Source organism: Fukomys damarensis, unplaced genomic scaffold (assembly GCF_012274545.1).
Source record: "Fukomys damarensis isolate Sample0158 unplaced genomic scaffold, DMR_v1.0_HiC HiC_scaffold_18, whole genome shotgun sequence".
In the NCBI taxonomy this organism is placed as follows: Eukaryota; Metazoa; Chordata; class Mammalia; order Rodentia; family Bathyergidae; genus Fukomys; species Fukomys damarensis.
In genome coordinates this window covers 48909748-48933187 of record NW_022900930.1, presented here as the reverse complement: position 1 = coordinate 48933187, position 23440 = coordinate 48909748, and the positions used below count along the sequence as shown (strand labels likewise).

At 42.2% G+C, this 23440-nt stretch overlaps 1 protein-coding gene across 7 annotated transcripts in view; it reads right to left on the bottom strand.

Annotated features, from left to right (window-relative positions):
- Positions 1–23440, bottom strand: part of Msra (methionine sulfoxide reductase A) — a 335029-nt gene that overhangs the window by 143983 nt on the left and 167606 nt on the right. For 5 of the 7 annotated variants that reach the window (XM_010622959.3, XM_010622951.3, XM_033765524.1 and 2 more), the window contains one exon: positions 15754–15873. The exons of 1 other annotated variant lie outside the window; for it this stretch is intronic. In XM_010622959.3, the coding sequence (XP_010621261.1) occupies positions 15754–15873 (120 nt within the window). Of the gene's footprint in view, positions 1–15753; positions 15874–17902; positions 18227–23440 lie in introns of all 7 variants that reach the window. One more of the 7 variants, XM_019207463.2, reaches the window with a different exon arrangement.

Genomic DNA, 23440 nt, shown 5'->3' with positions numbered 1-23440 from the left:
AAAAAAAAAAGTGATGTATACCCAACACTGTCTCTGGCAGTGTTATGTGTAATGGCCCCAAATCCATATCATAGAACACTATTCAGCAGTTTAAAAGGAATGAACTATCAGTACACAAAAGAACAGATGACTCTCAAAGCAACTCAGTTGAATGAAAGAAGCCAGACATAACAGATACATACTGCATGATTCCACATAACGTTCTATAAAATGCAACTGTAACAAAAGCAGAGCAAAGTTACTTGCACATGGGAGCTGAGATGAGAAAGGCAAAAAGGAAGATCACAAAGACCCATATAAAGCTCTGGGGCAACGGATATGTTCACAATCTTGATTGTGGTGATGGTTACCTGACTTGCTGTCATCAGCCTTCTTCAGTTTCTGCTTCCTGCTCTGTAGGAAGAGAAGATTCCAAAGGCACTTCCAGCTTCAACAACTGGGGTGTACCATGGACTATTTCAGCCAGCATCACACTTGTGGAGCACCAGTGATGTGCCCATCACACCTGAATGACTACCCAGTGTTGGCATCCTACGTGCACTACACACTGTCCAGGAACCAACATCAACCTCTGGCTGCTTCACATGAGCCTGGGCCATTGCCTCTCCCTCTTCCTGCACCACTTAGTGTGTGACCAGACCCTCTTCCAGCCAGCTACATGGCATCTTATTATCTAGTCTGATTTCTGGAATATCGGTGGGCCTTTACTATATCCAGAACTTACTTGGATACAATACTACCAGGATATTAGAAGAGGCATTAAATAAACCACAGATGAAAAGTGAGTGACCCTCAGTCTTCCTGCTTTCCTGTAGCAAAGACGGAAACCTCAGTTTGTCATGACCTAATCCTAGTGTGCACTTATGATTCATCAAAACCTCAGGCTGAGCCTCAAAATAAATTTAAAAGGGGAGGAGGATATCTAGCGTTTGTAGCTCAGTGAAAAGCTCAGTGAAAAGGCCCTCGTTTCAATCCCCAGTTCTCTCTCTCTCTCTCTCTCTCTCTCTCTCTCTCTCTCTCTCTCTCTCCCTCCAACTCTGGAGCCATATTGAGTGATGGGTTTAAGAATTCCTAACCCTTTCTACCCTTCCTAAGCCAATACGACCCTCCCCCAAAACTGCGCACATTTGGTTCTCACTGTGATCTATGCAGCGAACAGGCCTGTCCGTCTATTTAGCTCTACATTGCCTCTTCATTTATTCCCAAGTTAGTTTCTTGGACTCTCTATATAGGCCTGTGTCTCTAGCCCATTCATCAAGACTTAAGGTTTTCCACTAAGGAGTCATCTTACCTTACTAATCACGTACACCAAAAGGCAACCTGCCTGCCGTCTCCCTTCTTCACCCTGGACACTCATCTGTGCCCTGGTCAAGCTCACCTGTTCACTCTTTCCCATTCCAGCAGCTCAGGCCCCACTTCACAGCCAGCTCCCTGCTCACTCCAAGGTGCCCACCCAGACCAGCTGGGCCCAGGCCCAGGCAGCCACAGCCACAGCGAACAACTCAAAACTATCTGAAATATGGGAGAAGAGAAAACTGCTGAAAAAGATTACATACTGAGCTTCTGAAACAGCCAGAATCAAATACATCATATAATTAATTCATACTTTGCGCACATATTTATAGTTATAGTTTGAGAATCCCTAATCTGAAAATCCAAAATGCTCTGAAATCTGAAATTCTTTGACTGCTGAAATGATGACACAAGGGGAACATTCCATGCCATGACACTTTGCTTTATACACAAAATTATTTAATATAGTGCATAAAATTACCTTCAGGCTGTGTGTATAAGGTATATTTGGAACACACCTGTCAGTAAATTCTGTTAGATATGGGTGCCATCTCTAAGATGTCTCATTCTGTGTCTGTACCTATTCCAAAGTCTGAAACATCCAAAACCAGAAGCACCTCTGTTCCTAAGCATTTCAGATAAGGGAGGTTCCTCCTGAATTCCATTCAGTGATAAGAATATCTTGGAAAATTGAGGATACGGCCCACTATTTCATGAGATGAAATGCTATGTGCTAACAGTTGGAGTCCTCATGAGCTACGAAGTAATGGAAACCAGGAGAGTATATTGGCAGCAACATAATGACACACGGGTACAGTTTGAGAAGAGATCTAAATTCGCATGTGTGTCATGGAGGACTGCCTTCAGCGCTTTGTTCAAACCTATGAAGCTACCCAGGAGTACTGATCAGGAGGGTTTTGTTTCCTCAATCATACCAAACTGTTAGCTTATTAAAGGAAATACTTTTTCTATGACACAAAGACATATACACCTGAAACTTGTGAACCTAGTGCTGAGTCACAAGGAGGAGCCACCAAAAAGCCAGAACCACTCCACACTGGACATGGAGAGAGGGAACTGGAGAAGAATTCCCATGTTTTAAAGAGAGGTCAGAGAATCTTTCCAGACTTTAGCACTGGAAAAACAAGAGGTTCATTGAAGTGAATACAGTACTAGCAGAAGTATCTTCCTGTGGCAGGGTAGCCTGTTTCCCTATGATGGAAGAAGCCAAACCCTCTGACTGAGTGCACACTGGACATTAAAGGTTCGGGTTGAGAACAGGCATGGATGATCTGTGTGAGATGAAGGCAAAGCATGAAGATTACCTGTGACTGTAGTTTGTGGTACTGCAAGAATGGTGAGACCATAAGTCTGAACTGGAAGGTTAGAAAGAAGGTAATTTGGGGGTGAGAGTAATAGAGTTTGGGTTTAGCTATAGAAGTGATAAGCACCCAATTTGGTGCTGGTTTTATCATCAACCGCTGAACTGATGATAATGTTTTTGGACATTAGGCCTCTGAGACGAACTGTCACTAACAAGGCTGATGGCAGTGCACAGACAGGAGGAGGGGCCCTGGCCCTGGTGGGTCGACAACCACAGCCAGGTCAGCTGCAGTCATCAGAGGCACAGATGGCCAAGAGAGCAAAAAGGGAAAGACCAAAACCATGGGTGTATCGCAGTGTCAAGATCGATAGAAGCAAGTGAACATGAAAGGAAAGGCAGGAGCCCCAGAGTCCAGATTGACTCTCCAGGCAAATGTTCGCAATAAAAGAGTTTGCTTTAAAGGCTCACAAGCTGCCTTCCCAGAACCTCTTTGGTTTACCAGTGCAAATAGGCATGTGAAAAGACACTCAGCATCCTATGCCATTAGGGACACAGTGACATAGAACAATAAGATCCCACCCTAGGTCCTTTACAATGGCAAATCCAAAATGCTACCAAACACTGGCAAGGACGTGGAGGGGCAGGAGCTCTCATTTGCTGCTGGTGGCAGAGTGGCACAGCCTCTTTGCGAGACAGTGTAGCAGTTTCTTACAAGGCTTAATAGAGTCTTTCAAGATGATCTAGCATCACATTCTCAGATATTAATACAAATGAGTTGAGAAGTTATGTGCATATCTCAAGTGTATTCACATTTCCCAAAAACTGGAAGCAATTCCAATGACTTAAAACAGGTGAGCAGGTAAATAACTCACAGCTCACATGTAAGACAGAATATGATTCAGTGGTAAAAAGGTGGAAGCTATCAAACAACAAAAAGTCATGGACGAACCTTGAATGCAGATTGTTAAGCAAAAAGAGCAAATGTAAAAAGGCTACACAGCACATAATTCCAACTACATTCTGGAACCAGATGACTGCATGACATTTTGATAAAGGTAAAACTATGAAGAACAGTAAAAAGTCAGCGGCCACCAGAGGTTTGTGGGGGTGGGGGATGAACAGATAGCACACAGGAGACTTTTAGGGCAATGAAACTAGTTTTCTTGATACTATGATAGTGGGTACATGTCATTCTACATTCACCAGAATGCATAGAACGTGTAACAATCAAGAGTGCAAGCCTTGGAGTTCGACTACTAACAATATGTAGATATTGGCTTAGCAATTACAGCAGCTGTTCCACTAATGCAAGATGTGAAGAGTAAGGCAAAATAGATTTGTACTAGGGAAGGAGCTGGTCATATGGGGACTCTGTGTATTTCCTGCTTCTTTTCCCTATAATCCTAAACCCGCCTTAAAAATTCAAGTCTATTTTTTTTAAAGCAATGGATACCCACCTTCGTGAAGATAGAACAAGCCCTGATCTCCCCACTTTATGTCTGACCCTTATCACAGTGACTTTTATATAACTGAACAACTTTTAAAAGCATTCAAAAAAGTTCCTAACGAGCATGTACTAGCGTGTACACTAGATGTACACGAAACTTAAAGCTTGCCATTTCATCCATTTTGCCATCAAGTGAAATGGCTATTAATACTATCAAAGAACTAGTACAGTCACCTACATAGAATCTGAAAGAATGACTTTTGTTTTACTTTAACGCTATTTGTTTTTTACCTGATGACTTCATTTTATATTTTACACTTTATTTTGTAAACTGAACCACATTCCGCAATTAACAATTTCCAAAAAAATGTATTATTTTTCAGTTTGTGCTTAAATTTCAGTGGTAACAAAACTTATTTCAGATGCAGTTTGCATGTACACCAAATACCCAAATGTTATTTCATCTGCTGTGATTGTCCTATGCTCACAGCATTCAGAAGTGACATAATTGAAGTTGGGACTTACAAAGATGAATTAAAGATCAGTCTTCTCATTAATTTTTTTTTAAAAAATACACCCATGCACAATGACATTTCCTTCATTCCCTTCATTGAATTTCACTGGATTTCTTTCCCCACCAGGGTCAGATGCTGTTCACTTACCTTTCAGATCACGAGCACCCTGTTTCTACCTCTGTTTGGGGATGTTGTCACTGGGTCAACCTGGTACGTCCTTGGATTTCCTAGCTGCCATGTGTGGTCCCTCAGTAGCCAATTTATGCAATGAATTGTCCATCTGTTGCCCTAACTCCAGTCTACGTGACCAGCCCATCTGTGCTTGTTGACACTCAGGCTGCCTCACGAGTGTGTGTGTGTGTGCATGTGTGTTTGTGTGTGCACGCACACAAGCAAGCATTACAGTTGTGGGTATTTTTTTCTCTCTCATCCTTGAAGTTTTGTTCCTTCTGTGTTCTATTAATCTAGGGCTCCTATAGCATTTTCTCTTCACTTTCACTGCTAAACAGAATTCTTCTTGCTATACCTGTGACCCCCGCACAGTGGTATCACACAGCCCTGGCTTACTTGTCAAATGTGATCCTCACCTGGAATGGAGCTTTTATTCTGCAGCAACTGGTCCAAATTACAGGGTGCGCCTCCTTCATCAGGGGCTCACCTGCACACAGCTGCTCACTTCTTCCAGGTCTTTGCTATTTATTCAGATAGACCCTATAACTATTGTGCATCCATTTCATCTTGATAGTGTTTACTTCTGGTACAAATTGAGAAACAAGCCTAAATAACTCAGCTGTGTTTACCTTTCTAGAACTGCTATCTTGTACAGATCCTCATGGGAACAGGCCTGGGCCTCTTCTCTGGAGCTCAGAAGGCAAGTACCCAACCAGGGCCATGAGCAGCAGAACCGCCCACCAGCGAAGGTCTCCAGGCAGAGGAAGGTAGGTAGAGAAAAAGCAAGGAACCCAGGCTGCAGAGGACACTACAAAGTCTCAGGGAAAGCTCAGGAGAGCAATAGTTACAAATGGGGAGGCAAAGTAGGGATGCAGAAAAGAAGATCCAGAAAAACATAGAAGGCCCCACCCTGGCTCATGATCTGCACACCCACATGGTACAGGCACACATTCCACTGTACTGGTATACATTCCTGCAGCCTAAGGGTCAGCACGTCCTCTTCCAAACCTCCCCAAATGCCCAGAGCAGCACTCTTCACTAGCAAGTACTCAAGAGGTACAGAGGGAGCGAAGGAGGAAGAGTACTGCAGAAATGCCACCTACAGGAGGGCAGAGAAGCAGTTCACTCAGAAAAGAGTGATGTGGGGACTTAAATGCCTGGAGTCACCAGGAAGTCCTTCCTGGACCCCCTGAATGACTATGAACAATGTTCCTGTTCCCCCATTGCACAGACTTGGTGTTCACACTCCTCCAGAATCTGTTTAGGCGCATCCATCCAACTTCCAGAGCACTCCAGAGACCACGTGAGATAACTACACCTTGCCCAAGTTTAAAATCGCCACATCTCTCCCAGCCTTTGCTCACCTCATTTGGTCCACATCCACTTCCATCAGGACATGAGACTCTCACTAGACTTCACAGGCCAAGGTGACAGATAGACATGTGTACCTTCTTTCCTGGTTCCCTCTAGACCTCTCCTCTTTACCCATCCAGAAGGACTCCACATGTTGCTCAGAACTTAGAGAGGCTCCGGTATTCTCTGGTTCTTTAGCTAATCAGGAGGTATCACTCAAGGCTTGGGCTTAGTACTGTCAGCAAACCATCCAGTTGGATCCTTGGGCATCGCCTCACTTACTACCACCAATACTGATGACTCTGTTCAATCCACGGTGTCTGACGCCTCTGGCTTGTGACACCTGCTATAGTGTAATAGGGGTGGAGAGATAAGAGACAGCCCTGCCCTCAAGGCAAACACCCAGCAGCAGGGAAGTCTTTATAAGTCCTGCTTCCCAACAAGTCCAGCAAAGCTTAGTTGAATATTTTGTTTTTCTTATGGGGTAGGGGCTGTGTCTTGGTGAAAACTGTACTATTGTCATTGTACATACTTGTGCTTTCTCTTCTCTTTTAGATAGACACAGTATAGTAGTTAAAAACAAGGAATCAACATAGACCTCTGAGGTGGTGTACCTCTGCTGCTTACCAATTATACAGGAATAGATGCATCAACTAATCTTCCTGAGCCTCGATTTGTCCACCTGTAAAACAGGCATGCCTGTGTGCCACTCTTCCCACTGAGCTGTGGTAAGCCATCTGAGGACCATGCAGCTAAAGAAAAAGAAGTCCAATGTTTCTGTAGAGCAGGATCATCTAAATGGTTCCAGACCACCAGGCACTTTCTATAAACCATTTTCAAGTTTTCTTTAAAAATTAACAGCTTGTTTAATATTTTTAAAGTCTCTGAAAAGTCATGTGAAAATGCATTAATTGGAAACAACTGAAGAAAAAGCTCAGGCGACATTCTGAAATATAAAGCCTGTTTTATTTTCAAAAGAAATCTGGCCAGCAGAAGCTGGAGACCGCAAAGAGTAGATGGCATGGAGCAATCTTCTCCAGGTGTCTGAGCTCTGTGCCCTTTGTTAGGGGGAGCAACAGTGCCTACTACCATCTCACAGGCTGGTGAGAAAGATTAGGACCTGAAAATGTAGATCACAAACTAGCAATTAGTATACACAGCTATTGCAATGTCCGTTGCGAGTGCTTGGTGATAAACTATTCTCTTCAACATAACATCCACACTGCATCCAAAATCTCCAGTCATGAGCTTTGAAGTTCTATAAAGTAAACTGGAGTGGGAAACCCAACTTGTCCTTAACTAGAAGAAAAGGGAGCAGAGGAGGAAGGGGGTAGGATATGACAGAAAAGGAGAGGAAGGTGACAGTTGCAAGGCTGTAAATTTGTAATGAGCAGTCCTTCCCTTGGGAAGGTATTGGTCTGCAGTGTGACACTAGCTCCCAAAGGCAAGGACTGAAGATGCCGAAATCAGGGCTGTTCCCTGGTCTTTCTTGAGAGACCCCACAATTGACCCAGATATTTATATTGATGTAACATAGAAAAAAGAAACCTTATTCCAAGGCTCTAAAAATTGCTGGTCATTCAGAAGTAATTAAAACCGAGTGTTATCAAATAAAATTCCTGGAGTAGCTCCCCCCACCACCACACATACAAGGTTATTTTCTCAGATTACATTATGGCTCCATTATATGTGACTTGAAAATATCAGGGCAGGCATGATCATCCACTGCTTTTGCAATTACATTTTAAGAACTGCTTGGGGCTGGGGATTTAGCTCAGTGGTTCTGCCGCCTGCCTTGCAAGCACAAGGACCGGAGTTCAATCCCTGGTACAAAAAAAAAAAAAAAAAAAAACTGCTTGCCATAGTAAATTCTTCTTAATCTCCCTTCTCAGTCTTTGATAATATAATACCAAGACAGTGACAGAATAACTTATTTCTAGTGTTGGATGGGTAGAAAAGATGCTTTCATTATTCTACTTTCTATTTGATTTACTTTTCACTTAAATGGCCTAGTAGAATTTTACTATCACATATGCTGAAACACTGACACATTTAACTGCTTGGAGTCTGTCAGTCTGCTGACCTTTGGTCACCACACCTGTTCCCCAGAAGCAATTGAAGTTATTTGGTGGGGGGCGGGGTTAACCAGTCAGACAAGCTAAAGAGTACTGATGTGTCATCAGTGTCGGTGTTGGGGCCAAATGGAGCACACCATAGTCTTCAGAGCACATGCCACAGTCTTTCTGGTGAGAATCCATAAACCGTCACCAGTCATTCACCCCTCGTTCTTCACTGACAAAGAGCAAACACTGGCCAATGGGCCTGACAAGGAAGGAAAGGCACTGATGCTTCCTGACACCATCTGAGGACAGAGGGGCCTAATGCCTATGTGTGCTGCTTGCCAGCCTTCCGCTCTTCGATGCGTTAGGAAAACCCTCCTCCATCTGATCCTCAAAGATCAGATGGCTGGACGTGCCTGCACCCTCTATTCTGTTCCACTGACTCACCTATCTGCTTTGGTGCCAGTGCCATTCCTCAGGCTGTCCTGATCACGATGCCTCAGCTCTGCCCCTGGCTGCAGGAGACAGAACACAGAGCATCCACCCGTTGTCACAGGAGTGGTCTGATGGGAGCCCCAGGAGAGTCGCTACAGTGTGGTTCCTCCTGGTTTCCATTACCCATGGTCAAGAAGAAGAGTGAGTAGAGAAGATTACAACATTTAGAGGGAGACCACATTCACATAACCTTCACTGCAGTACTTTGTTATAACTTTTGTCTTTTATTGTAAATCTCTTGCTGTTCCCAATTTAAAAATCAAACTTTATCAAGTAAGGTAAGCATGACTAGCAAGAAGCACAGCCTCTATTGGATTCGATACTGTCTGCAGTTTAAGGCATCTCCTAGGTCTCTGGATGTGTCCGTTTCCAATCACAGAGGTAGTTGTGCTAAATTTGGGGAAAATATCTAACAGAGATGAGAAGCAAGTACTAAGAGATAAAAATATTGAACCCCTAAAATCTCAATATTTCAAATTCAGAAACCAGCTTCACTCTGAAGAGCTGGCAGCCTCATCCAGAGGGCAAAATGAATGTAAGATTTTAAATTCTTTCGGGATTCAACATTACCATGATCGAAGGTGGCAGTAACTTTCACCCTCCTCCTCTCACTCTGTCTCCAATCACTTCATCAGTCTCAGCCACTAAGAAAGCTGTCTCAGTGGAGTTCAAAATGCTTTAAAGAACTTTGAAAATGGCACATTCATCACGCAGGTAACAGCTGTGATGAGGTCCTCCACACAGCTGAAATGCCTGGTGTTTTGTGGGAACATGATTGCAGGGAAAACCCACAGCAGCTTTCTGGAGCCCAAGGGTGTGAAAACCACTGCAGCAGGTGATGGTTAAAGCCCCTTTCGGGCCTGAAAAGTATGCCATCCCTGTGCCCTATGCCCAGGGACTCCTGCTGTGGGCCTTTCAGAGGGGTGTTCCTTGTCAAGGAAAGTCTGTGGTGGGAGAGACCAGGCCCAGAAAAAGACAGCACTTTTCCTGCTAGCTGCGTTTTGTCCCCTCAGGCAGGGGTCCAGTCAAAGAATCAATGTGTCCCTAATAGCTGTGTAAGTGGGGCAGGGGAGTCTGGGGTCAGCTGGGGAGCTGTGTCGGGTCTGGGGGTTCTAACTACGAGTCAAGGGTCCCTGATCTCAAAGCTTGCTTTCTCCTTGTTAGTTCAAGAGAGATGAGCATCTTTAGTCGGCCTGCTACAAGTTCAAGGGCCAAATTATGTCTAAAAGAAGAGGAATATGTGATTAAATGGCTCAGAGGGAAAACCAACAGTAGAATTCTTGCATTTTCAGGGCTATGTCACCAACTTAGTAATTTACCTTGACTGACATTGAAAAGAGGACAATAAGTCTGACTGTGCACTGAAAAGAGACTTAATGCAGTTGGCAAGGGATTTAGAGTGGGTTTTCCATCGCTTGATACAATCTGCCAATCACAGAACTCATCACTACTTTGCAGCAGAATGAGACCATTAATCTCACGTAAGATACACAGACTTGTACTTCCACCCAAACACTTCAGAAATTAAGTCAAACTAAAAAGGCACACTGGGCTGCTTTATATTAGGGGAGAGATGATAATTCAGTGCTTGGTTGGAGTTCTTCAGCATCAAGAAAATAGTGTGCACTTGGAGCAGGTAATGTTGACCCATGAGGAAGATGGAAGAGGAGAAAGAGAAAGCAGGTTCCAGGTGCTAGGGGTATATCAGGGTGTGGGCTGACACCTGTCTGCTACCACACACTTGCCCTTTATCATGCCTATCATTTTCACTTTTAATATGCCCAAGGGCTAGAATGGCAAAACACTTAACTACGAGACTTTGCAGTCACTTTCAATTTGAAATACTTTCATTTTGAAATAAGAACCTGATCACCACTACACTGGCTTCATAAAGTAGCACTACTCCTACCTTACAAGAGAGGAAATTGAGTCCTGGGAGGAGGATGCCCTGGGACTCCTATGCTCTGCTCCTCCAGGCAAGATCCTGCTGAGGACCTCTTGTTTGCCTGACAACTCCTACCTGGGAGGCCTCTGGCAATACAGAAAGTGTCTGGGCCTCAGATAGGTGATGGTGCTGCTCTCACATGAAGGAAAGTTATGCAGCCCCTTTCAGGCTCCTGCTTGTAGTGCCACTTGGCTGCACAGATTTCTACAGCCTGTGAATAGACTAATAAATATGGAATTGTTCTGAACATCTGTAAGCAAAATATGAAAAGATATTACCCAATGAATGAACATCCTGGATTTTCTTGCCAGAAATGTAGTATTTTGTATATTAGGCTAATGCTCTGAAATTAACCCAGAATGCTTATCCATTGCAGAATGTCTTTTCATATTTTCATCTGTACAGTCAGTCATTCTTATAAAATGTAAGACTAATTCTCTATCAGGGTATTCAGAAATCTGAATAGCTCAATTACTTGTAGAATCAATGTAGTAAAGCAACATCATACCAGTTAATCAGCTGGTTTGCATAACAACTGTTTGAGAGAGTGTGCATGCATGTGTATGTGTGTGCACATATTGTGCATGTATGAAGAGAAAACCAGGATCAGCCAACTCTTCAAAACAAATGTTAAAGATCAAGCTTTTGTTTGACTATACAGGAGCGAGTTCTGGAAGACGGGCACTAGTGTTCATGAACAGCCTTCTCCTAGTACCGAGTATGATGTCTTGCATGTGGTACGTTCCCAATAAATGATGTACTTAATTCATCCAAGAATGCTTCCGTGGACCTAAGGCTCCTCAAAATCAGCCCATGGTGGGGTCTGGGTTCTCTGGGCCAGGCAGATGCTGTGCTCATAAGGAACACACAGGAAAGGGGGAAGCTTTGCAAATCCTTTAGGAACAGAGTGGTGGCCCCTAAGACTTGAATTACTTCTCAGCATGACTCTTAAAAGACACAAGAAACACAACAGAAACGGTGCCCATCCCAGCAGGTCCACTGGCCATGAGAGATGCCACCCCACATCGCAGCTGAGGCTACTGAGGATGGTAACTTCTAGAACAGGTATGTGAATAACTAACATGAATTATGGGCACATTTGAGGGTTGGGACTCTCCAGAGAAATGCAAAGAGGCAATCACAGTGTTTGGAAAACCATGAAAGTCTGGCTTCTGACTCCCATCTTTGAAGGCCCAAATTCCATTTTCATCATTCAATTCCACCCAAGGTTAATCCAATATAGAGAGAATGACTCACGCAGACTAAACTCACCATAAACTGAGATCGCAAAAGTGGCATTTTATTGAATTTGAAGTGAAAATTAGAACAGCCTGCCTGACTGCCCTGGCCTTGCTGCATTTTCTTTCTGTAAATAATCTCTGTAGAAGGACAAAAGGTTAGGAAGTCCTGAGGAATTGGGTTGGGTTGGTGATATAACTTCAAAGTGCCACAGTGTTGGGTCTGAGCAGAGCTCCCAGAGGTGCTGCCACCCCCTCTCCTGGCTGCACTCCAGGCCTGACCTGCTGAGGTCTTCTCTCCTCTCTCTCAGCCAGGGCACCTTCAGGGGACTGTGGTCCCATAGGCTTGCAAGCTGACATCCTGGTTAAGCACCAGCCTTTCTGTGCAGACCAGCACAGGCATCTTTCAGACTTTCTCTCCCAATGTGCAGCATCACTCCACATGCTTCGGGAGTTGTTCGTACCTTGACTCTTCTACATATACCAGGCTCAAGGGCACTACAGATGGAGGTTACCCTGCCTATACAGCCCCATCTGGAAGCCCAAAGGGAATGTCCTGCCTACATGCCATGGTTGACTCTGTGCATGTGACACTGCTGGGCCACCTCCTCTCTGGCTGTTACCGGAAGGCAGGCATCTTTCTAGTGCTTGGTGGCAACGGCATTGTGGGCTCGGGTTTCGGTCACTACCCATCATCATCAGGTGGAAATGCCATGTACATGCAAGGACGTGTGCTGTTGGCACACATGGTACTTTTGCACACTCATATGCACACTTGCTTGCTCACTTGTCCCTGTGGAGGCTGTGTACCCACTAGCAGGGCAAGCATACTGAACTAGAGCTGCTGGCTCTTTGGCTTGTGGCCACTAATCTGCATGCCAAGACACAGGTGTGGAGCACAACATTTGTCATCACATGCAAGGTTGAGGGGGCAGAACCACCCCTCTGGATTTGGGATTTTGATATCCCCTTCCCTAAATGTAGCACTTGACCTGAGAAACCACACAGTACCTTAGGTTCAAGCATACTGCTACAGGAAAGAAGGGCTTGGCACATAGTCCACATCTGTATGTTTCTTATTTCTTGAAGAAATAAAAACCTCTATAAGATATCCATGGGTCATGATCAGTTTTACAAACACAAGGACAAACAATTTGGAAATGGATGAAAATACTAGGACACAGACTAGTGTTTTCTCACAATGGACCACAGAGATTATTATACCTCTCAGTGCAGGCTGGTGGGTTCTTTTTTTCTCTTCATTCAGACCCCTCCAGGGTGGCACATTCAGCAGGGCTTTAAGCACCAGGGGCTTTAGCACTGAGACCCACCAGCACGACCTGCTCTCTGTCTCCCCACCCCTCTTCTCAGTCAAAAATCCTTATAGCTTGTTACCATAATCACTCTCGCTGCCAACGCTCCCCATTCTCCTTCCCTGGAATTTCTAGGGATGTGAAGGCTTCACCACTCCTGCACCAAAGGAACCTTCCCTCCTAACACTTTCTCTGCCTTATTGTTTTCCTCTATTATGATCAGAATAACAGCAAAAAAGCCTAGGCAAAGAACTCATCTCTCCTTCTGTTACGACTTGTGTTTAGATGTCCCTCTAAAGCCTCAGGTGGTCACAGGTAGAGCTTTTTCAGTGGTGGCTGGATCTAGAGTGTGTGATTGATTCACGGTGCAATGCTAGGATTAAAGGTGCTAGGATTAAGGGAGGATGATTACTGTATCAGTCCACTGATTGGTTTGGCACCCGCCCTGATTCTGGTAGCCTGGAGAGAATATAAAAAGGGCAGAAAGATGCTGCTAAGGTCCCCTTGTTTGTTTTGCTACCTTCTGCCCACCATGAACATCTGCCATGTCACCCTGCCTTGGAGCCAGCCAATGTATGGACTGAAACCTCTACAAACTGTGAGTTAAATAAACCTTTCCTCCTTTAACTTCAGGTGTTGGGTATTTTGTCTCAGCAATGAGAAAAGTAGCTAAGGCACTTCTGCTGTCTATCTCTTTCCAATCAGGAGCAAGCATCCATGCCAACTATACTTTCCAGTGCTACCACTAACTTAATAGGAGTGTTGGAATTAAACAGAGTTTTTCCCAACCTCTGCGGGTTCCCTCCTCACCTATAGCTGTAACACCAGCTGTTTGTATGAACTTTATCTGAAAGAGGCTGGTCTTTTTTCCTTCTAAATGGCAAAGATAAAAAAAAAATTCCTTGGTATTTTTCTTGCAAGAATCAGTAAGAAGCACACCACTATATCTAAAGGGTAGTGAGAGATGGACCTGAAAGAGAACATGTGATTGATGGGAGGAAGTGCAAATAGATGAATGGAGATTGGCCGGGATAAGGCGGCTGCTGGGAGACTTACACCATAGTCAAGGCACAAACTTTGAGTTGAGGGTGCACGGGGTAGAGAGTCCATTTGTGTGTGGACCTGGGTGTTTCCTTATCTCTCTGAGTCTCAACACTAAACAGATCCTGAGATGCCTCATGCAACTGTGGTGTAGGAAAAAAGAAAGACATAAAAGATGCTTATGACAGTGTCTTGTACAAAGTAGGAGTTCAACACATGAAAAGTGCCACGTTGTCACTAAGGTAGAGGCGAAAGCAAAAAGTTAGCAAACAAGCAGTCACACAGTTCCGATTGTTACCACCGTGTGGGATGAAGATACGAGAATGAGCAATAGGTGGTTGGGGGTTTTCTTAACAACCTTTTTCCTCCTGGGTTATCAAGTTATGCCACAATTACAGAAAGGAATCTACTCATTTCCATCCCTGAGACTTGAGAGGATACACCTGGGCAATCTCCAGGTTCGTCAGAGTCTATTTATAGCTCTGCTGTAGCATTAGTTTAATTTTTAAACAGAAGCCAAAAAAAGGGTTAACTATTGAAGTATTTACTCACTATTCCACATTCCCAATACCAATCAGAAATATTTCAATTCTTCTTTACAGCCAAGAAAACCAAGAATACACATATTTTTATAGTACTTTCCTTCTCACACAGTGAAATTTGTTTCAAAACCACATATTACATATGAAATTTTGGTGCCACCAAGTCGTGGTCGCATAATTGCAGCAGAGGTACATAGTCTGTGAAGCCTGAAACACTCACTCTCTGGAACTCAACGTATGTCAGCAGGCAGGGAGCAGAACTTGGCCTATGGGCCATGGCTGCCAATCTCTGCAGCATAACGTGGCTTTTCATGGTTTTCTCTCCACAAAGTATGTGTAGTACATGATGTGTTTGAGTCACAATGGTTCTGATTTCTGCACAACTCTCTGTGGCCCAGTATCCCTGCCTGGGGATGGAGGTTCCCATACTGATGCTCAGTCAGACCATGACACTTCCTTTAACCAAGGAGATAAAAGGAATCAGGACACAGCCAGAGGATGGGGCTTGTCCTCTCTTGCTTCTCCTGGGTCTGTGTGTCCACCACCAGGTGTATTAGTCCAAGCCAGTGTGTCCCATATCACCATTCCCTGGCCAAGGAGAACCACTAACAGAGGGCAGCACTGACTGCCAGACATGAGAGAGGCCACTGGAGACCAGCATGCCCCCAGGGACCCCACTAGGTGACTGTGGCCGCCTGGGTGAGTCCCAGCTGGTGAGAACTGCAGGAGAGCCCCCAAGCAAGCCAGCTCAGACTGCTGACCCAACTTGCTTTAAGCCACTAAGTTTTAGGGCATTTATTTCACATAAAAACCTAAACATTACATTCCACAGGAAGCTTATTACCTTCTAAAACTATAAAACAAGAGCTAAACAAATATATTTACAGAAATGGTAAAGAGAAGAAAGGGCATATATTTTTTTTAATTGGTATTTCCATTTTAAAAATCCAGTCATCTGCCAGCACGGACAAGACCTCCTTGTTCCTGCCAGCAATATGACAGCAAAGTCTTCCTACCTGAGCAGACTTCTTTATAAGTAGGATTGGGGGTATAACCTCCTGCAAAGCCCACTTGAGTTGAATAGACACCTTTCAAGATCCAGAATTTCCTTTCAGCTCCCCAGAAACAGCCCATTCCTGCAAAAAAAAATCAGAGAGTGGTTAACCAATTTTCCAAAACCAGAGGTTCATTACATATTATAAGACCCGTTAGTTGGGAAAAAGAAGCTTCTCTGATCATTTGGTGATTAAAAATGACTGAGACTCTGAGCTGGGGATTTAGCTCAGTGGTTCTGGTGACTGCCTTGCAAGTGCAAGGGTCTGAGTTCAATCCCTGTGTACCAAAAAAAAAAGGAAAAATGACTGAGACTCTACCTGGTAAAGAAGGAGAATTTTTCAACATTTTAAACTAATTTTATTTAAGGTTATTTGCATAGAATGTCCTTTGTTTTTACTGAACAGAAACCTAGAAAAGCTCAGATTTTAGTGGATTTATATCTTTCCTAATAACACAGTAAAATAATAACAAATTTATGAATATTTTTGTACTCAATTCATAAATTATATTGTATTTAATGATAAGATTCCTGGTCATTTAAAAAAAAATATTTTAACTAAGACATGTAATACTCGATGACTTATTAACAGAGAAATTTCCAAAATCAATATATATTTATGCAGTATTTCCAATTAAAAATGTCAAATAGGACCAGAGATTTAGCTCAGTGATGCCACACCTGACTGGCAAGCACAAGGCCCTAAGTTCATTTCCTCATATCAGGAAAAAAAAGGCATAAAAATGTCACATATCTGGTCAGTTTTTACATTTTTTATCACTATTAATTTGCATATGTTGTCACTGTTTACCCAAACATATATTCTTCTGAGTTCTGTTATTGAATATAATAAATGAGGAATGTGTGGAAGGGAGGAAGGGAAGGAAGGAACAACAATAAACAAACTCACAAAAATTGCATTCCATTCAATTATAAAATGTTTATGCCAACAGTTATTGGATTCTTTTGAACACTGGATAAAAAACTAACACCCATATCATAAGAGCACACATAAAAATGTTAGAAATATCACACTGTTTTTCCTTGATTCCACAGAAAGCACCCCCATTCTCGCCCATAAGTTTCTAAACTGCCCAGGAGAACTGGCACTCTCCCAGATGTAAGAAGCCTGCTGCCTCTCTTGAGCTTTATGTAGCTTTGTCAAGTCACATATAACTAAGGTCTGGGTGGAACAACAGTTGGTAAATTAATATATGCCTCCTATTCTGACAATCACTAGCTTTGCTAGATTTAATGACAGAGCTGTAAGAAAATTTAGTTACTGACATTCTTGACAGCTGTTAATAGTGTACTTTAGAAATTCAAAGCAACAACAACCAAAAAAACAATGCGCATAAAGTTATACATTATCCAAAAATATTCTACTTACTAAAAAATGTGAGGGGAAATCTATTTACCAAAAATAGGTTAATAGTTTTAAAATATGATACATCCAAATAATAAAATTCAGCACAGTAAAACAATTACTGTTGTGATAATATTGCAACATGGAAATATGCATATGATTGTATCATAATAATCTAAGGCTAAATTAAAAAGGAAAAACACAATTATATGCATGTTTCTATTATAACTGTAAAATATTCTTATCAAAATAAACTGGAAGGAAATATACTAAAGTTATAAATCACAACTGCTTTAAAATGATGAGAATACAGGAATGTTTTCATTTTTCACATTTTTCTGTAATAGATTCTTACTACTTTAAAAATGAAAAGATGTGTTTTTAAAGAAAGCAAAACTTCAAAGAAATAATGTAGCATATGTGTTATCTGAGTTACACACTATTGTACCATTTATAATCCTTAAAACTACCACTCTCAACCCAATCCCTCCCCTCACAAAAACCACTAACTGGTTTTTAGAGTAACCATTTCCTATGTTTCTTTCTTTCTTTTTTTTTTGTACCGGGGATTGAACTCGGGTCCTTGCGCTTGCAAGGCAGGCCACCGAACCACTGAGCTAAATCCCTGGCCATTTCTTCATATTTTTAATGATCCAAGTATTTATCCTTTACATTACATTAGTCTTGTTCATTCTTTTTAAATGATTTCCCTTTAAGTCCTTTTAATCAACAAGTTGTCCTTTACCCTCTGAAGAACAAGGACTATGTGAACACAGCTCCCCACAGCGTGGCTTCTGCAAGGACTGCATTCTCGTGGTACAGTTTAGCTTGTTCATGTGTCTTCGTCTGCAAGGACTGCATTCTCGTGGTACAGTTTAGCTTGTTCATGTGTCTTCGAGGGCCACTTGCTGCAATAGGATATCAGACTCAAACTCGACCCCTCGTTAAGACCTCAGAAGTACTCTCTTTTGTGATGTCAGCATCCATGGATGCTCAATGCTTAGGAAGTGTTTATCCCTCAAGAGTTTACAAAACGGTGATCTTCTATCATTCCTTTTTCATTTATCAACTGAAATACATTAAAAAGAAAAGCTCAGTGGGGCAATTTATAACAAAGAAAATGTGTAACTATGTCCATTTACTTAGCATCTTCAAAATGATGAACTTACCATCTCCAAAGTTGACCAGTAAGTTTTCATCGTTATAAACTCATTAATTTAAATGTACAATGGACCCTTGACTTATAAACTCTATCGATTCCCGAGGGCTGTTGTAACTCAAGCTGGTTATAAGTCAATACAGCTTCTCTGGTTGTTTACCTGGGTACACACTATAGATAAAAAGAGGCAGATGAATCTTCCATAACCTCATTAACCCAAGTTGTTCATGTCAGGCTAATTATAACTTAAGGGTCTCCTGTATTTGACAATTACCGTCCTTGGCAAGCTCCATGGGTCAAAGTGTCAGCCAGAGATACCTCCTCAAACTAGCTTTTGAGTCACTTTCGCATGTCTTCAGTTGTCCCTCATAGCTTTCTTGCTTTCTGATTTGACTGGATGTTCCTGGTTCCTCTTGCACATTTCCTACTCCACACATAGAATCACCCATTTCTCTAAGAAACCTGGCTTCTTCAAATGGAAACATTTCAAGACCATGGCCTGGGCACCAGTAATGCTCACTGCAGAATGACAAACCAGGAGATTCCGGTGGACCACATGGCTGAAGTTGCTTGCCAAGAACTAGTCCCATGGGGGTAGTATCAGTCTATCACAAAATAGAAGTCATATATTCAGGACAGTACTCAAGTAGGACCAGAGGATGGAAGCAAACTGTGTCAATAGGCAGCCAAACTCCCACAGCACATCAGCACTGCACTGACACCCTCCCCTCACTTTCTTCCTGGGGCTATATGAGGATTGTGGACAGCCAGCTGCAGGACAAGAAAAAGCCTGTTATGTTTTGTTTTGTTTCGTTTTGCATTGTATGGATGGATGGCTCATTATGAGAAAGCAAGCTGAGGATACAAAGCAGCCAACTGCAGTGTCCCTAGAGTAGCCTGAATGACAGTGGCAGAGGAAATCTTCCCACCCAGCAGCCTTCAGGCAGTGAAGCAGTGAACTACCTTGGATGGAAGAAGGAGTCCATGTTCAGATCACATGTGGACTCATGAACAGCAACAACTGGCTTGGTTGAGCAAGAGGCCAGGAACAAAAAATAGAAGAGAAGGAACAAAGAATCAGGATGGACACAGGAGAGTAGACACTGTGAAGATCTTGGTATAGTGTGCTAATGCCAGCCACAGACCAGCCACCATGAAGGCAGACTAATCCGCAAAGCAGAAGCAGTGGGCTGGCTGATAGAATCAGCCAGCCTTGCACTGGCCACTCCAGTAATGACCTGAGGAACACGGGAACAAAGTAGCCATGGTGACAGAACAGAGGTGCTATGGGCCTGACAGCATGGCTGCCCACTCACCAAGTCTCATCTAGATACTTTCCACAACTGAATGACCAATGCAACAGAGACCACATGCCCTGATTACCACCATTCCTCAAGGGAACCGACCTACAGCGGGGGGTGGGAGCGGGGAGTAATTGGGACCCTATCCACATCGAAAGGCCCAGCGGTGTTCTCACATGTGTTCCCAGGTGGCTGTGACTTTCCTACCTTCTGGATCTTAGCCAATGAGTGTCCCACAGAGCAGCATATCAGATAGGCAATTCACTTCACAGCACAGGTAGCACAGCAGTGGCTATGACCACAGCTCCTCCTGTTTTATTCTCTGCACAAACCTAGAAGCTACTCTTCTGGAATAGCCCTGAACAACCCTGAGGTACAGTCACAGCACTGACTCAGAAACAAAATTCCAGGAAGGGTCACATCCTTCAGGACACACAATGTACACTCCATCAAAAACCCCAAAGATGATGGCACACCATGACCCCAAAAGATCGTGTTTACAAAGCAAGGAGTACAAACAGGAATGGTTCCATCTACCATAATTCCCAATGACCCATCAGGACAATGTACAACTCTTGGTTCTGTAGGACTAAAGATCCTGGCCCCAAAACGGTGTCCTCTCATCAGGGAGCATAGCAAGAACCCATTGAATTCCACGTTACAGCAGTTACCTAAGCACGCTGGGAACTTGTGTACAGGGACAAGGGAGAGAAAGGAGCTTGTCAGGTGTAACCAAGAGTAGCATGTGAGATCTCTGTTGTGCCACAGCCTTGCAAACACTTGGTATTACAAGGTATATACAAATGTTTTCCAGTTGGATGAGTTTTCAGTGGTCTCTCATTGTGATTTTGATCTATATTTGGCTAGGTTGAGCATGTTTTCATATTGTGTATTGGTCAATCATGTTTGTACCTTTGTAAATTGACTTTGTCCATTTTTCTATCAGGTTCTTAAACTTTTCTTGTTTTACTTGTTGTAAGTTTAATATGTTTTTAATCAATTTTTGTCAATTATATGTTTGCAGACACAATTTTGTGTCAGATTTGCCTTTTATCTAACAGTTGTGATACCTACTGTCATAAAGGTGTTTTTAATTTTAATTTGTCAAAGTTCTCTGACTTTTATCATAGGTAATTTTTGTATCTTGCATAATAACTCCTTCCACACAATAAAGGTTATAAAGATGATGTTTGAAGCCTTTAAAGTTTTATTCTTTATTTTAGGTTACTAACCTATCTAGAAGTAATTTATGTATAGGGTATGAGATAGGGATTCAATTTGTTTTTTTCTATGTGGATAATCAAGTATTCTGAATAAATTGTTATTTAGTAAATAATCCATTTCCCCCACGTCTCTCTACTGTCACCTCTACTAATAAATCATTTTGAACAGTCCTGATTCTGGAATCTCTATACTTTTTTATTCATTTATTCAGCAAATATTCACATAGTGCCTAATATATGCCAGGAAGTCCTGTAAGGACTTGGGATACATGAGTGGACAAAACAGACAAGATCCTACTCTCTTGTAGAGAACACATTCCAGAGGGGAAAGACAGATACAAAACAGTAAAAATAATAAATAGGTGGGTGATATAGTAACTAGAAAGGCACAAAGAACTATAAAACATAAGAAAAGTGGAGCAGGGTCAGAGAGATCCTAGTGATGAGATTTTTAATAATGTTCAGACTGGACCTCAAAGAGATGACTTCAAAGATTCAAAACAGTAAGACAGTCAGGCACCAGATAAAGGGCACAGGAAAGAGTCCTACAAAAGCACCAACCCTGTGCCTGCTGTGTTGAAGGGGCAGGAAGGAAGACAGGGGATTGAACCAGGGGAAAGCACTGGCGCCCAGAACAGGTGAGCCAGATTGCATAGGGCTTTGCGTGGTTGTGCAAGGAGGACTCTGACCTATACTCTCAGTGCAGTGGACAACACTGTTGCAAGCTGGGGAGGAGAGGAGATGACAAAACTTTCATTGTACAAGGACTGCTCTGGCTGTTCTCTGCAGACAGCAGAAAAGAGTGGCCCAAGCACAGAAGCAGGGAATGTCGTCAGGTGAGAGACTGTGGCAGTGGAGACTAGGGGTGGCAGAAGGAGACAGGAGTTGCAATCAGACTCTGGGTGTATTCCTGAAGATTACAAACAGGGTCTGAGAGAAAGAAGGGGATCAGATTGACTCTGAGCTTATTGACTTGAGGGCAGAACACTGAGGATGGAGCAGATTTGCAGGGAAAGGGCAGGGCAGTTTAATGAGCCATAATACCTAAGAGAGCAAGTCTTCTCCCTCTATCTTTCTTCAAAATTTTCTTTGCTATTCTTGGCCCATTACTATTCCAAATTTAGTTTAATATCAGCTTGTCAAGTTCCACAGAAATATCCTTTTAAATTTTTTACTCGAATTACATTGAACTCGCAGATTATTTTGAAAATATTTTGTCATATTAATAATATTGAGTCCTCCTGTCAATTAATATAGTATCATTCTCCATTTATTCCAATCTTCTCAGGTAACCGTGAATATCATGACAAAAATTTTCACAGATCTGATACATTTTATTAGATATAGTTCTATGCATTCTGCTATTTGTGTTGCTGTTATAAATACTCTTTTTTCTCTTACACTTTCTTACTGCTTACTGCTGGTGTATAAAAACATCACTGACTTTTGCATGCTTTCCTTATAGTCAGAAAACTGTAATTATCTTATTTGTTCTAATGGCCTCTTTCCAGGTTCTTTTTCAATCCCTTTAGAGAAAACTATATTCTGTACAAATGACAGTTTTATATCTCCCTATCCATTCTTCTTCTTCTCCCTTGATCTCGTTTTATTGCATTGGCTAAGTCCTTGCACACAATGCTGAATAATAAGGTGACAGTGAGAATCCTGTCTCATCCTAACTTCAGTGAGAACGCTCCAATGTAAGAATCAGGTATTCTGGAGGTTTGCAGAAGATATTCTTCCTCATGTAGAAAAATTCTCCTTTCATTCATAGAATGAGGAGCATTTTAATCACGTACGAGTTTTAAATATTAGCAATGTCTGCATTCTTTTGGATGATCAAATATTCTCCCTCCTTTAATATCTTAGGGTAATATATTACAGAGATAGGTTTTTCTGAAGCACTGCAATAAATCTTATCTAACTTAAGCATTTTAATGCTGAATTACTTTTGTTACTTTATTTAATTTTTTATTTATGTCCATAATGCAGATTGGTCACAACATTATTTTCTTTTACCTTCCCTGTGCAAAACTGGTATCGAGGCTACACTGGCCTTATCAAAAAGATGGGCAATTCTCCCTTCTCCCCCACCCCATGCCCCTATACAACACTGCATTAGAAGAGGGATATTTCTTCACTGTAGTTACAGCAAAGGTTTCTGAACTACCTGAATATTGTGTCTTTGGAGAGGAGGAAAAGAGGAATTAGAGGGTGTGTTGTTTCATTGTTGTTTGTTTACTAATATTTTCCTATTTGTTTTTCAGCTTTTAGAAATTTTCTTTGCAGACAAACCTTGGGTTTCATTGATCTTCTGTATTAACTTTTGATTTTCTACTTTTGCTCTTTCCTTTTTATTATTCTGCAGTTACTTTTAGTGTCTTCATTTCCCATCCTATGACTCACTGATAAGCTTATTTTTAGCTTTATTTTCAAATATTTTTATTTTCTAATATATGTTCTTAAGGTTACACATTTACCTCTAAATTTTGCCCTAGATACTCACTATATTTAAACATGTAGTACCTTCATTACTATTCTTTTCTAATATATTTTCCATTTTATTTCCTCCGTAATTCATGAGTTACTTAGAACTATAC